We start from the raw sequence: 15,627 nt of genomic DNA, 5'->3' as shown, positions 1-15,627 counted from the left end.
ATCGAGGTATTTTGACAACGAGCTGAACAATGGAACCTTCGTTCTTAATTGTTTCTCCTGCTCGGACAGGAATCACCCAAGTCCGGCCAGTGAATGGTTCGGAACGGTGGTTTAACGTTCAACCTGAAATCGGTGAACCTCGTAGATAGAATCCGAGTCTTGAACCATGCAACCATTAGAATGATTAGTGAGTTGGCTCAAGCTCCGTTTCTACCGGTTTGAAGGCATTGAGTGTAAAAGAGTTGAAAGAAAGTTGGAAATCCTTCTTCCAATCCTTCACATCATGTAAATGTTCAGATTTGTGATAGATCTTAGTTTGTTTATGTGGAAATCGGCTAGATCCAAGTGATCCTTGGTAGATTGGGGCCAAAACATGAAGTTCTTGAAGAACACCATGATGACATCATCCTAGAATGCTTAGATCTTGATGATTTCACGGTTAGTAATCAAGATTTGAAAGATAGAAAGGTGTAGGAGCATGTATTGATCAAGAAAGTACAAGTTTTAGGATGAAAACTTACCGAAATCGGAAGAAATCTGAGAAAAGAAGGGGAGCACGAGCTGGTCGGTCAGAGGGTTTCCAAAAGTGGAAAGAATGACAATGACAGGCCTATTTATAGGCTTCTAAAAGAGGAAAGGGCTGGCCGATCGGACAGCCTGCTCGATCAAACAGCATGTTCGATCGGCTAGGAGCCTGATCGATCCATAGCTTGCTTTGAGTGTTCGATGCGACGATTTCTGATATTTCGATTTCGATTGAAGACGGTACGATTACGATAGAGTTTCCTATTCAAATTACTTTTAATCCCAACCACTATATCTACATACAAGCATCTATATTCCATATTCCATATTCGATTTCGATTTCGATTTCGATTTCGATTGAGTTCGATTGAGTTTTGAGTTTTGATTCGATTGATCACCACACATAACATAAAGTAAACACGCACAAGTAACACATAAGGTACACACACACGTATAATAACACCAATTTCGCATAATTCGAGTTTCGAGTTTGATAGATGATTCGATTAGCTTGATTATTGATTGATTAACTTTATCGCATTGTTACTTCCTACTATTCACAGTCGTAAAGCGTTTCGCGTCGATTAAACATTCGATTACTTCGATTCCTTTGATTGACAACACTTACTCCACATAATACAAAACATAAAATAGACTATTTACAGTCAAGAAGTCAAACTTGACTTGGACTTTGACTTTGACATTCGAAAACACGGGGTGTTACACCTAGCACCTCGTATATTAAGTATGGGCCTTCCCATTTGGTGCTAGTTTTCCTGGGCGTTCGACGTTTGAAGCTTCATTGTCTCTGAAGACATACTCTCCTGGAGTGAAGCTACAAATGCGCACTCTTGCATTGTAATACCTTTCTAGTTGTGTCTTGTACTTGGCCTCTTTAATTCGCGCAATTTCGCGCCTTTCTTCGAGTAAATCCAAGTCAAGACGACGCACTGGCTCGTTATCGATTGTGTTGACTGTTTTCAAGCGAGGCGAAGGCAGGCCGATTTCAGCTGGGATAACCGCCTATGAGCCATAGAATAGGCTGAAAGGGGTTTCGCCAGTGCTTATTTTCGGCATGGTTCGATGAGCCCACAGGATGCTCGGGAGCTCATCTACCCAACCTCTTATCTTTGTGCCCAGTCGGGCTTTTATCCCTTCAACGATACTCTTGTTAACACTTTCTACTTGTCCGTTGTCCTGAGGATGCGCAACAGATGAGAAAGTGTGTTCGATATTCATCTCTTTCATCCACTTTTGAAGGTCTTCAGAAGCAAAGTTGGTGCCGTTATCAGTTACAATTTTGAGTGGGAGACCAAACCTGCAAATGATGTGTTCCCAGATGAACTTGCGCACCATCATTGCAGTTGTTGAAGTGAGTGCTTTCGCCTCCACCTACTTGGTGAAATAATCGACGGCAACGATTATGAACTTCACAGCGCCAGGACGTCCGGGAAGGGTCCCACCATATCGATTCCCCACTGCTGGAAAGGCCATGCAGTGGACACAGGAATGAGGTCATTCTTTGGGCGTAGGGTCTTAGGAGCGTGCCTTTGACAGGAGTCGCATTTGCGTAATTCCTTTAGGACGTCAACGTGCATCCCTGGCCAATAGTAACCAGCGTTCATTATTTTCGCGACGACCATGCGTGGGCCTGCATGGATGCCGCAGATTCCTTCGTGAATCTCCTTGATCAAGTAATTTGCATCTTGGGGGTCAACACAGCGCAGAAGTGGCCCCAAGAAGGATCTTTGGTACAAGATACCTCCATTCATCTCATAATGCAGGGCCTTGTTCTGTATCTTCCTTGCCTCTGCTTTGTTATCAGGGAGTAGTCCTTCTTGCAAGTACTGAATGATAGGGGTCATCCAAGATGGCTGCCCTATCTCGATCACATTTACTTGACGCAGCAGAACTGACGGGTTTTTGAGTACTTCAATCCTTACATCTTTGGCGAGATGTTGAAAAGAGGTTGAAACGAGCTTGCTCAAGGCGTCTGCTGGTTTGTTTTCTGAGCGATTGATGTGAACTACCTTGTATGGCTTGAATTGTTGGAGTAATTCTTTCGCCTGGTCCAAATACAAAGCCATAACTTCACCTTTCGCATCATACAATCCATTGACTTGAGTTGATATTAGCAATGAGTCAACATGAGCTTGTAAGTTTTGGGCTCCCATCTTGATGGCGAGGCGCAGGCCTGCCAAGAATGCTTCATATTCCGCCTCATTGTTGGTATTCTTGAAATCCAACTTGATGGCGTATGTAAATTCATGTTTCTCGGGGCTAACAAGGCGCAACCCGGCTCCTGCGCCATCTTCGTTTGAGGCCCCATCAGTGTATAGCAGCCACAACCCGTCTGGTGTATCCTTAATGGGAGTATCCACCACTTCGCAATCTTTGATTTTATCCACTGGGACTTCTGTGATGAAGTCCGCTAGGACTTGAGCCTTGATAGTTAGGCGCGACCTGTATAGAATATTGTGGCCCCCCAACTCGATTACCCACTTTGCTAGGCGCCCTGACGTTTCTGGCTTTTGTAGGATAGTGCCGATGTGAAAGTTGGTGAGTACTGTGATCACGAGCCCTGTAAAGTATCTGCGCAACCTTCTAGAGGCGTGTAGCAGCGCAAGTACCAACTTTTCCATTGTTGAATATCTCGTTTCTGGATCAGTAAGCACCCTACTGACGTAATATATTGGAGTTCTCCACCAATAATACCGACCCAACTGCCTTGTCCGAAGAGGACAAGTACAGGATGAGTGGTTCCTTTTCAAACGGCGCGGTCAGAGTAGAGAGCTTTATCAAACATTCTTTCATCTTCTGGAATGCGGTTTCTGCCTCTGGCGTCCATTTGAATTCTTGCTTCTTTACGCAGTTACGCATAGTGCTGATAAAAGGGTATCACTTTGCAGCATGGTTTGATAGAAATCGATTAAGCGCGGCTAGACGGCCGGCCAATCGTTGCATTTCTTTGATTGTTCGAGGTGACAACATTCGCTCTATGGCTTGAACTTTCTCAGGGTTAACTTTAAAGCCGCCATTTGTGACCACGAAGCCCAATAATTTGCCCTCCTCCATACCAGAAGAGCATTTGGCTGGATTTAACTTCATATTCACACTTCGCAAAGAGTGGAAAGTCTTCTCTATATCCTTTAGCATCTGGTCTTCCTAAGGACTTTTGATCACGAGATCATCAATGTAGACCTCGATGTGTTTCCCAATATCTTCAACAAAAATTCTATCCATCAGACGCTGGTATGTTGCGCCAACGTTCTTGAGGCCGAACGACATTTTTGTGTAACATAAGATTACGAGGTCGGTTCGAAAAGCTGTCTTGTCTTCATCCTCTAGCTTCATCTGGACTTGGTGGTATCCTTTATAACAGTCCAAAAAACATTTCCGCCCGTATGGCGCGAGAGAGTCTATTTTTTGTCGATCTCTGGCAACGAATAACAATCTTTGGGCATGCCTTGTTAAGATCGGTGTAATCTACACACATTCGCCATCCTCCGTTTGACTTCTCGACCATGACAGGGTTCGCGACCCAGCTCTGATAGCGCACCTCTCTCAAGATTCCTGCTTTTAACAGCTCGCACACTTGCTCATTCATTGCTTTAGTCTTATCTGCCCCTAAGTTGCGCCTTCTTTGCACTTTTGGTTCAAAGGAGGGATAAGTGTTCAGACAATGCTCGGTAACGTCGCGCGGGACACCGGTCATATCTGCCGGAGTCCAGGCGAAAATGTCCATATTCCTGAACAAAAGTTGTTTGAGGTGCGTTCTGATGTTTGGTGAGATTGCGTGGCCTATCATCACCGTTTGCTCTGGGTATTTGCGGTTTAAAACCCACTTTTTTGGCTCAGTTGTTGAAACTTTCGCCGCCTTAGTTGGGCGCGCATCCTCTGCTGACATTACTTCTTTCTTTGCATATATAATCGCCACACCCGTCTCAGTTGGAAAACCGATGGCTGAGTAGGGTGTGGAGGTTACCATATTCAGCTCTCCTTGGGTTTCTCTCCCAATCAAAACATCATGCCTTGATTTGACAGGCATCACCATGAAGTTGACAATTGTGATTCTTGAATGCTTTCCGTCAGACAACGTGACAGGGAAGCTGATTTGGCCTAGTGGGAAGACCATTTCGTTGCAGAACCCTGACAGAGGGTAGTCGACTGGCTCAAGTCTCGCTTTATCTTCATCGTCAAACTGATTAAAGCATTGCTCATAGATGATATCCGCTGTACTTCCCGGATCAATGAATACGTATTCTGTTTCGTAATGACCAATAATACCGGTAATGACGACGGGGCACGTGGCGCGTAGACCCTCGCGTACTACCGGGAAGACGACTTGTTGCTCTTGCCATGCCGGTTCGAATGGTCGCCTGCCTTTATCTCTTGCGCTATATCTTGGTCTGTTGACCATGTGCGTTTCCAAGCGTCTAATCTTTTTCTCTCTTCCATCATCGTTGCGCTAAATCTGGCGTGTCTCTTTGCGCACGTTCTTTACCAGATGGCTTAGTTTTCCGCTTTTCAGCGCTTTTTCGATTTCTTGCCTTAAGCTGATACAGTCATCTGTCAGATGACCTGTATCTTTGTGGAAATCACAGTACAGGTTGGGGTCCTGCCCCTTCTTGTTTGTCATAGGCCTTGGAGCCTTGAAATCATGGTTCTCCTTCATGAGCACCTCTTTTGGTGCTTGATGAGCGGAGTCCAGTGCTTTTCTCGATTCTCGTTCCTGACTGCCTTTCGATGACCAATGCGATCAATTGTGTCGCGCGCGTCCTCTCTGTATCGAGATCGTTCATTATAACCGCTGGAATGGCTGGCTTTCCATCCAGGGTTTTTGCCTTTGTTGCACCTGTTGTTATCGCGCAAGCTTCCTTTGGAAAATCTATCTTCAGTATAAGAGTTCTTGTTACCGGCCAATGACTCTTCAGTTTGCGCAACTATTTTTGCAGCTTCCATGAGCTTATCCCATTCTTTGGGCATTCCGTCTTTTCCTGTGATAGTCCTGATGAGGCTATCACAGCGGATGGCTTTCTTGAAGTGAGCGCGCATGAGATGTTCGCTTACACCACCAATTTCCAAACACTCCTTATTAAAGCGAGTGATGAAATCTTCTAAACCTTCGTTTTCTCTGCGCCAAATGTCCGTTACCTCAGCTGTGTCGCGCTGGTAACGTCTTTGTTGACTGAAATGGTTGATAAATTGGGTTCTGAAATCGACCCATGATGTGATTTTTCCAGGTGGGAGGCTGTCGAGCCAAGCGCGAGCAACTCCTGTGAAATTTTGGATAAACAGATGGCACCACATAGGCATGTTCCATCCTCCCATGCAACCAACACTTGTGAATACTCTAACGTGATCATCAGGATCAGTCAGCCCATTAAACTTTCCAACTGTTGGAGGCAATTTCTCCTTTGATAGCGGCAAGAGCAATCTTTGGAATGAATTTCGAATGTTCGGCAGCTTCGGCTGGTCTGTAGGCGAGGCGGAAGTCTCGCTCTACTTCTTCGCTGTATCCGAAGTGCTGTCTTGGCTTGTAATATTCATGGTTCTTCTGCAAGCGGTTGAAGACTGAGGACCCTTCGTCATCTTGCCAAGTTGGGCCGTTTAGGTCTGTGTCATCCCACTCATTATTCAAGTTGCGCGGCCCAAGCCGGGTCTGAACTGGGACTCTTTGGACATTTGACGGATAGTCATAATAGCTTTCTGTCTCTCCCCGTGTGTCGCGCGTGTCATGCACGCTTGGCCTTCTCGTGGGGGGAGGTCTGTTAGTTCTTCATTGGATGTTTTGCTGTGGGGGTATCTGGCGCGCCCCCTGACTCGGACCCTGAGGTATAACCAAAGATGGTTCTGCTTGTAAGACCGCTTGCTGTGCACTCAAAGACTGATACGCAGCATTGATGGTAGCAATTTGCTTGGCGTACCAAGAGGCTGGAGTTTCGCCTTCAGGTAGCCCTAATAGCGCCGAAATGTTCTAAGGTGGAGCTGGATTTGAAGGTCCAGCACCATTGTTTCCTAGGGTTACCGTCTGAGTGATGCGAGTGAGGCTCGCGCGGGGTCCCCTAGTGCTTGTTATTTTGATTTCGCCTACTTCTTCAGCAGGTTGGATTTGGACATTATGAATGTCTTCAACCGGTCCTGTGTTAGAGTTCGTGCCGAAACCGAAATCGAGAATGATTCCTGGACCAGCCATGATCAAGAAAACAACAAAAACTCAATGAAAACTCAGAAAAAGAATATGAAAGTGATTATAAACTCGGTGGGCGCTAATGACAAACACGGAACTAATTTTAGGGTGATTAGTTTGGTTTATATTTCTACCATAAGGGTTAATCTTCTTGTCACTTTCTGAGCTCCCTAATGATCCGATAATCCTGCAAAACAGAACACCGTTAGCTCGTTAAGAGGGGAATATGGGGTTTCCCTCTTAACCAGACTCCGGCGTGAGAATAAGCTACTGTATTGAGGAGGAAAACGTATAAAGAGTGAGAGTAGAAAGAATAGAATGAATCAACCTGTGTATGGAGGTTCCTATTTATAGCCGGAGAGGTGTAAGAGGAGTTGGGCTGATGGGCCTTGGGCCGGAAGGCGACAAGTTAGAGGATATGCTCCTTGTCTCACTGGTGTCGACCGTTAGTGTCTTCTAGAAGATATCCGGTGCTGGCGCACCGTGATTGGAGCCACGTGTCTCGTTGTCGGCCTTGTTATCCCTCTGCCATCAGCAGGTGAGTGGAGATCGTGGGGTAGGTGTCGCCGCCCCTTGATTGGTGCCACATAGGCGTCCTTGTGTACTCTCTGTCTTCTGCAAGTCAGACGATCGTGGAGCACGATTGAGCACAGCCTGAGGGACGCTGATTGGCTCTTTTATTTTGCCACTTGTACCTTCTGAAGTGGCCTTGCGCTTTAGGCCTGCGCGACCCTTGTTGAGCACGTAACTAGCCCGCGCAGGGTTAAAGGTGTTGAAGGCTCTTATTCAGAATGCTAAGTGTTGAAGTCGATGTACTCACCTGAGATTGCTTAGAAGTCCTTGTGTAATAATCACAGAATGCTAGAGATCACGGAATATCAAACGGCACCTAATAGGTAGCTATATTAATATACCGGACCTAAATCGGAAGATTGGATAGAATGAGGGTTCGTAAACCAAACGAGTCTAGAGACTCGTGTAATATGGTTTAACAAAACTTACATTCTAAAATGAAACCTAACCTAAGTGCTTACGATCCATTGCGACCCGTTTAGGTAGCTTATGCTACCTTAATGCGTCGTTCGCGTAAAACGCGTTTGGAACGCCTAACATTGTGACCATAAGGTATAACCTCGGAAGGTTATTCCCTATACAGCTATGGTCACCTAATGTGTTTGGTCGGATCCTAATGATCGACCAAAAGGGTCGGGTTCGAAAGTATAAGCGATTATTTAGATCGCTTACCTTACGACCCTATATAAGCACTATACAAAAAGTGACGAGCTAAGCATGTTAACACATGCTTAACTAAGTTTAGAAAACAGGTTTGGTATCAAAACAAACGGTTTTGATACCCACGAGTAGTTTGGTTACAAAATACGCAAGAATGCGCATTTTGGCCGAAACTACGACTCGTCACTGAGCCTAGATAACGTGGTAATCAGTAGGTGTAGTCATTAGAGACTATTACCATCGTGATCACGCTCACGTTATGAAGTTCAAACGAACTTTGTGTTGACCATAGGCTGGTCAACGCAAAAAGTCAAACATAGTTTGACTTTAGGACTAGAAAGCGATTAAAAGAACGAAAGAACACTTACGAAGGGTCCCCGAAAGCTAATCTCGATCCAGGAGCTCAGGTATGAAGCAAAGGCCTCAACTTAGAGCTTTAGATCAGATTTTGTGGGTTTTACACCAAATGGTGGGGGGGGTATTTATAAGGAAAAGCAAGACCGTTAGGATCGTTTCTTGAATATCGTGCCTTGATCTCATTCGTACACTTGTCAAAATGTTGTGGTATCAAAATGTGACCCTAACCCCAGAGATTGTGAAGAGGCATTGCCCCTTGGGTGCTTGAAAGGCCAAATTTTGCAAGAAAAACGAGTTTCTGCATCTGCAGGGCTGACGAGGCCCGCGTGAAGATTTAGACAGGGCTTACGTGCCCCGCCTGGGAGTCCAGATCAGAAAATAAGTTTCAGAAATGACAGTTTAGGTCCCTGTTGTGGTTTAAGGCCATTTCCGACACGTTTAAGGCCCCTTAAGCCATCTTTAAGGCCCTAAAATGATGCCTAAACATTGAGGAAATGAAACATGCTCAAAAATATGTCGGATGTTGGTTCGTTTGGCCGTACGATCGCGATGTTCGGTTAATTACGACGGAATGCGCATAAGCGCGAAAAACGATCCAAATGACGCGACGAATGGATTTTTCTCATGCCAAAAACTAAGGCATAATATAAGGATGCTTACATAAATTTTTGGATGTCCGGATGTATTCAGAACGTAAGTTATGCGCGAAAGTGCAAACTTGTGCACTTTTTGACGCTTTTAGTCCCTGAATGACCCAAAAGTTTATTTTAGCACACCGAACACCTCAAAGCCTATTTCTAAGCTTTGTAAAGGATATTTAAGGTGTGTTTAACTTATGGTCATGTTTTGGAATGTTTGTTACAGTTCAAATTGGCATACTTTCACAGTTTGTCAAGTTTAGTCCCTGTAAGCGAATTAACTTGTTTTTGCCATACCAAAGCCTTCAAAACTTATTTATAAGTTATGTATAGGTTATTTAAGGTATGTTGAGTATATGTTGATGTTCCGGAGTATTTGTCGCATTAAACTGGTTATATTTACGCGTCAGTGCGCGTATAACCTTCTAGAAAGCGATTTAGAGCCCGAAATCGAACAAGACTTGATATGTGCAAATGATACACATATTTGTACAAATCCCAAGTATGAAATACAATATCTCATTGGTTTGGTATTTGTTTGATGGTCGCAGTGACCCAGGTGTCACAGTCTCCCCTACTTTAGGAAATTTCGTCCCGAAATTTATTCAGAGGAAACTTGTGAGAGTTTAAAACATGAAGTTGAAAAGATCGAACAACATTGGTTAGGGTTCTGAACTTCTAGTAACTTTAATAACATCATGCTTGCAACGTAAGAGGGATACTTATATACAAGTATATGAAGCGTCATTGGTGCGTCCACCGTACCTCCATTACATCGTTCTCATTTTGTTATTGTTGTTACTATCGGTTCTTACAAATAATAAATCTTACTAGGTTTCTGTGCACCAAATTTCATAATTATGTATGCGTCCATAATTACACAATTCCTTGCATAGTTCACTCAGTTTATTTTATAATGTGTAGGGGAAAACCAAATGAATAAACACTGTGATGAATGTGACTAGACCACCATAGGGTCCCTTTTATTAAATCAATAAATGGTTTTAATAGACAACCAAGTAGTCTTTTCAGCTTATATCATCACATGTCATTCTTAACCAGATTTTTGAATCGATCTTTTTGACTCGACCCCTAAAAGGGTCTCTTATGAATCATGGAGTGGTACTATATAATCCAAGGGTCTTAACTATTACATAGAAGCCCATTAAGGATTTAAGGTAGTACCCCCTTTTTTTTTAATATCCTACTACGAATCCCTAATATGAAGATATGAAAAATTCTACGAGGATTTGGAAAACGAATATCCAGAGTATACAAAAACACAAAATGCATAAAAGAAAACACAAAGTGCATAAACACATAGTCATATAACCACAAAGATTGTTTATTTGTTAATTTGTTTTGTTGATTGTGTACATGCATTTAAAGCACACTAGGAATCCATTCCGTGGATCTCATTTGGTACTTTAAACATTTCTAAGAATTTAACTATAAAGATAGAAAGATCTTTTAAAGAGAAAATTCGATTTCGATTATAAAGAACTGAAATGTTCGAATTAAGGTACACAAGGAATCCAATTGTGGACTCTGATTTGAAAGATAATCATCCACAAGGATCTAATGTGAAGATAAAAAGATCCTATATGGATTTTAGAAGTCGAAGATGTTTTGAAATCTTGCACTGGATGTGCTTTAGTTAAAACATGAAGTAAAAATGCTTATGAAGTTGAGATGCTAGATATGTCAAGGCGACATATGAAGCAGAATTTGAAGGTTAAGTCAATGTATGAGGATAAATATTTTTGAAAACTATGCATGGGGTTCTTAAAAAAAGTGATTAATGTTTTTGAAACCTTGTGCATAATACTTTTGAAATCATAAAGTAGGTGTACTAGGTAAGTATATTTATAAAAATGCTTTAAAATCATGCGAGATGAATTTTGAAATTATGTATAAGGTTTTTGAAAACATGAATGATGCTTTTGAAATCGTGCCCTTGATATATTACTTAAAATTGTTTTCAAACTATATGAAATATTTTGAAATCGTGGGGGTTATTTTTGAAAACATAGACAAAGCTTTGTGCATTTGTCATGTTAAGTAAATACACTATATTAAAAATGTTTTCGAACTATAAATAGAATGTTTTGAAATCATATAGGTTGTTTTGAAAACTTATGTTATGCATGTTTGAAGAAATCAGAACGTAATGGGTATGAGATTTGAAAGTATCCTTGGTTATCTAACCAAGGATTCAAAGGTATAGAAGCACGATTATTCATAATGTCACTTTATTTCCTGTACTTCGTTTAATAAAACGAGTACTTAGAATTTACCAAGGAAATCATGAGTAAACGCAAAAATGGGAAGAATTTTCACAAAAGTAGTTTGCAAGGATCATAGTTCCTTAATGTAGGCATCTTAGGGGAATGCCATTCATACATGTAACCATACTTGTATATCAGAATTGCGAACAACAACTTTTATTTATGAACGGGACATATTGTTTCACATTACAAGTAAATAGAAGAAACAAAAGCATAAGACAACAACATCTTCTAAACAACCATCAGAATTGCGAACAACAACTTTTATTTATGAACGGGACATATTGTTTCACATTACAAGTAAATAGAAGAAACAAAAGCATAAGACAACAACATCTTCTAAACAGCCAACTGCTCATCCGTGGGTTAGATTTGCCTTAGCAAACTTCGGGCAATTTCTTCGCAAATGACCCATCTCACCACAGTTGAAACAAGAACCTGGTAGGAAACGACCTTGAGCGGGATTGTTGCCAGCTTGGTTTGGTGCAGTTGCGGCTGGGCAAACTCTTGCTGTATGGCCTATAAGTCCACAAGTTTGGCATTTGCGGCACTTTACATTGACATGATGATGGAGGCTACATTGGTTGCACAAGGGTGCAGTCCCGTTGTATGGCTTCCTAGCAGGGGGTTGAGCTGGTTGGTTGGGGATGGCTTGACCATTGTGAGCGACCACGGCGAAGTTCTGAGAAGCCTTTCGCTTCTTTGACCTCTTAGGGGATCCAGTCTGTTCATCCATGGTCTTTGATTCCTTGATTGGTTTCTTGGCTGGTGGTGCAGGCTTGACTTCTGCTTCCTTTGGTGGCCCTGGAGTGGCTTCATTGTTGAGACGAGACATGGCAAAGCCTAATTCAACAGTTTTCAGAATTACTTCGCCTATCCACTGGGCAAATTTGGCAGTCTGCTCGGATATCTGCGCATCGTTGTGATGAAGAGACATTCTGGAGGAAATGAAGGATATAGGAGGAAACAAGGAAAGGTTATCGGTAAATAAAACAAAATGACAACGCATAGAAATTGCGATCATTTGTTTGTTACCTAGGGCAAACAAATGAGACGGTGACTAATCAAAGTAAACGGGTCATATTAATGTATCGCGAAGACATGCTTTAGCTTATAAGTGGACACTCACCCCAAGAGTTCCCAGGTAAGAGTGACTGGTCCGATTATGTGGATTTGTACGAACACTCTAGCCTTAGACAGAAAACTCAGAGTACAGGCATCCACTCTTCCAGATTGCACGTGTTCACACTATAAGACCCAAACTTTGACGAGGTTTTGAAAATTCAAAGGGGTTCAAAACCATATAACAGAGGGTTCAAAACCTTATAACAGAGGGTTCAAAACCTTATAACAGAGGGTTCAAAACCTTATAACAGAGGGTTCAAAACCTAGTAATCAATCATCCTAGAACAGATGATTAGTTTTCAAAGCGGTTTTGAAATTTATGTTCTTGTTGCGGTTGTCACTTAAGGATAGGTGACAGTGTTGTTTTATGTCTAAACGCAAGTAAACTCGCGTTAGGGTCCTAGGAAGGTTATAGACTAGGTCAAAGCATTACTAATAACCTAATTCCCTATAACCATGGGCTCTGATACCAACTTTTCTGTCACACCCCGACCACATAGAACATACAAAACGTGGCAGAAATGTCGGGGAGTGTTGTAACAGAATTAATTGTTTCAAATCCATAGCAATTGAAGTTTCGTTTTATTAATCAAACATGAAAGTTTACATTGTTTTAATCAAGAACCAAAGAGTACATAACATAAATTAACTAGTTCTTGTCTCGTTTTAAGTCACTAAAGCACAGGTCCGCCTAAGTATGTCTTGATAAGTCCTATGCATCATATCCTGAAACACATGTGAAAATAGGTACGTCAGCATAAAAATGCCTGTGAGATACATAGGTTTTGTGAAAATAGAATTCATGACTTATGTTTAAGAAAATGTTTAGTCATGAACCTTGTAATTTGCTTTGTCTTGTAAATCATTTGGAAAACGATAAGATCAGATGATGTGTATAAATAAATGTAAGGTTAAATGAATAACCAAGTAAAATGAGTTTGTATAAGATAAGTTGTTTGTAAAACAATGTCTTGTAAAAAGTATGTTATTTGTATAAAATGTTATATGTCTCAAATTGATATGATTCAAATAACGCTACGATATGTAATACCATACAAGCACTTATATATAGGAAGTACCAGCGGCGTATCCACCATGCTTGTATCATATTACACACGCCTCGTTACTCAAATCATTTACCCAAATCAACCATCGATGTAAATTGTTCATGTACAAACCAATTGTCAAGTGTTATTGTGTAAACCATATCAAAATGTCCATGTCTAATGTTTATGTTTCAAGCGAGTCATGTAATGTGTATATCAATGTCAAAATGTTTATGTCTAATGTAAATCATAAATTGTGTATATGAATGCCAAAATGTTTATGTATGGTAAGTGAAATATATCAACTAAACCATATGTAAAATGCACAAAAACAAGATATTGAAGTAAAACATGGTTTAAATCAAAGTTATGTTTTGTGTGATAAATGCATGCTATACTGATATAAACATCTATGCGGTATTGTGAAAATGCATACATTCAAGCCTTTGTGACTATAGTGATAGACCATTAAAGAAATTAAAGGTCTATATGTGTTATGTTCATCGAATTCGGTCATTCCTTCCAATCCAAACAAACCCGGGATTTCAGGAATGGGAGTTGTCAAGTCCTATGGTACCATTACCTACTAACGGGCGGCATGATCGGTGTTAATGAATGTACATTGTATAATTTGAACAAACCAAATGTCATACCAAAATGTGAGCATGTGATGAATAAATGTACTAAGTACGCACACAATGGGCATACATAGCATAAAATGTAGTGTAAAATGATGTACTAAGTACGCACACAATGGGCATACATAGCATAGTATGTAATGTAAAACAATGTACTAAGTACGCACACAATGGGCATACATAGCATAAAAGTCATGTAAATCAATGTGCTAGCATGCTATTAGTCAACACACATAGCAGAAATGTAACGTAAATCAAAGTACTAAGTATGCTAAGTAAACATACATAGCGAAACAATGTAATGTAAATCATGTACTAATAGTGTACTAATGAGCATAGCAAGTATATGATGTGAAAACAGGAAAGCATGAAAGTAACAAGTAGGCACATGTGTTTCTCCCCAAAACAGTATGGAAAACAGTAAAAGAGGGGACTATGTACTCACCTGAGATTGCTTAGAAGTCCTTGTGTAATAATCACACAATGCTAGAGATCACGGAATATCAAACGGCACCTAATAGGTAGCTATATTAATATACCGGACCTAAATCGGAAGATTGGATAGAATGAGGGTTCGTAAACCAAACGAGTCTAGAGACTCGTGTAATATGGTTTAACAAAACTTACATTCTAAAATGAAACCTAACCTAAGTGCTTACGATCCATTACGACCCGTTTAGGTAGCTTATGCTACCTTAACGCGCCGTTCGCGTAAAACGCGTTTGGAACGCCTAACATTGTGACCATAAGGTATAACCTCGGAAGGTTATTCCCTATACAGCTATGGTCACCTAATGTGTTTGGTCGGATCCTAATGATCGACCAAAAGGGTCGGGTTCGAAAGTATAAGCGAATATTTAGATCGCTTACCTTACGACCCTAAGCACTATACAAAAAGTGACGAGCTAAGCATGTTAACACATGCTTAACTAAGTTTAGAAAACAGGTTTGGTATCAAAACAAACGGTTTTGATACCCACGAATAGTTTGGTTACAAAATACGCAAGAATGCGCATTTTGGCCGAAACTACGACTCGTCACTGAGCCTAGATAACGTGGTAATCAGTAGGTGTAGTCATTAGAGACTATTACCATCGTGATCACGCTCACATTATGAAGTTCAAACGAACTTCGTGTTGACCATAGGCTGGTCAACGCAGAAAGTCAAACATAGTATGACTTTAGGACTAGAAAGCGATTAAAAGAACGAAAGAACACTTACGAAGGGTCCCCGAAAGCTAATCTCGATCCAGGAGCTCAGGTATGAAGTAAAGGCCTCAACTTAGAGCTTTAGATCAGATTTTGTGGGTTTTACACCAAATGGGGGGGGGGGGGGTATTTATAGGAAAAGCAAGACCGTTAGGATCGTTTCTTGAATATCGTGCCTTGATCTCATTCGTACACTTGTCAAAATGTTGTGGTATCAAAATGTGACCCTAACCCCAGAGATTGTGAAGAGGCATTGCCCCTTGGGTGCTTGAAAGGCCAAATTTTGCAAGAAAAACGAGTTTCTGCATCTGCAGGGCTGACGAGGCCCGCGTGAAGATTTAGACAGGGCTTACGCGCCCCGCCTGGGAGTCCAGATCA

The 15,627-nt window shown here is 41.5% G+C and overlaps 1 protein-coding gene across 1 annotated transcript; it reads right to left on the bottom strand.

The window, feature by feature from the left end:
- Positions 1-1,955: 1,955 nt before the first annotated feature.
- LOC110901857 lies at positions 1,956-3,167 on the bottom strand. The gene has a single exon (XM_022148628.1). It carries the CDS (start codon positions 3,165-3,167, stop codon positions 1,956-1,958), a length of 1,212 nt encoding a protein of 403 aa, XP_022004320.1.
- Between the last annotated feature and the right edge of the window lie 12,460 nt (positions 3,168-15,627).

The sequence above is a fragment of the Helianthus annuus genome, chromosome 13 (genome assembly GCF_002127325.2).
Source record: "Helianthus annuus cultivar XRQ/B chromosome 13, HanXRQr2.0-SUNRISE, whole genome shotgun sequence".
NCBI lineage: Eukaryota > Viridiplantae > Streptophyta > Magnoliopsida > Asterales > Asteraceae > Helianthus > Helianthus annuus.
This window is presented reverse-complemented; position numbering and strand designations above follow the sequence as displayed.

Coding starts and splice junctions, on each gene's coding strand:
- LOC110901857 (XM_022148628.1), bottom strand. CDS start 3,167: ATGGAAAAGTTGGTACTTGCGCTGCTACACGCCTCTAGAAGGTTGCGC.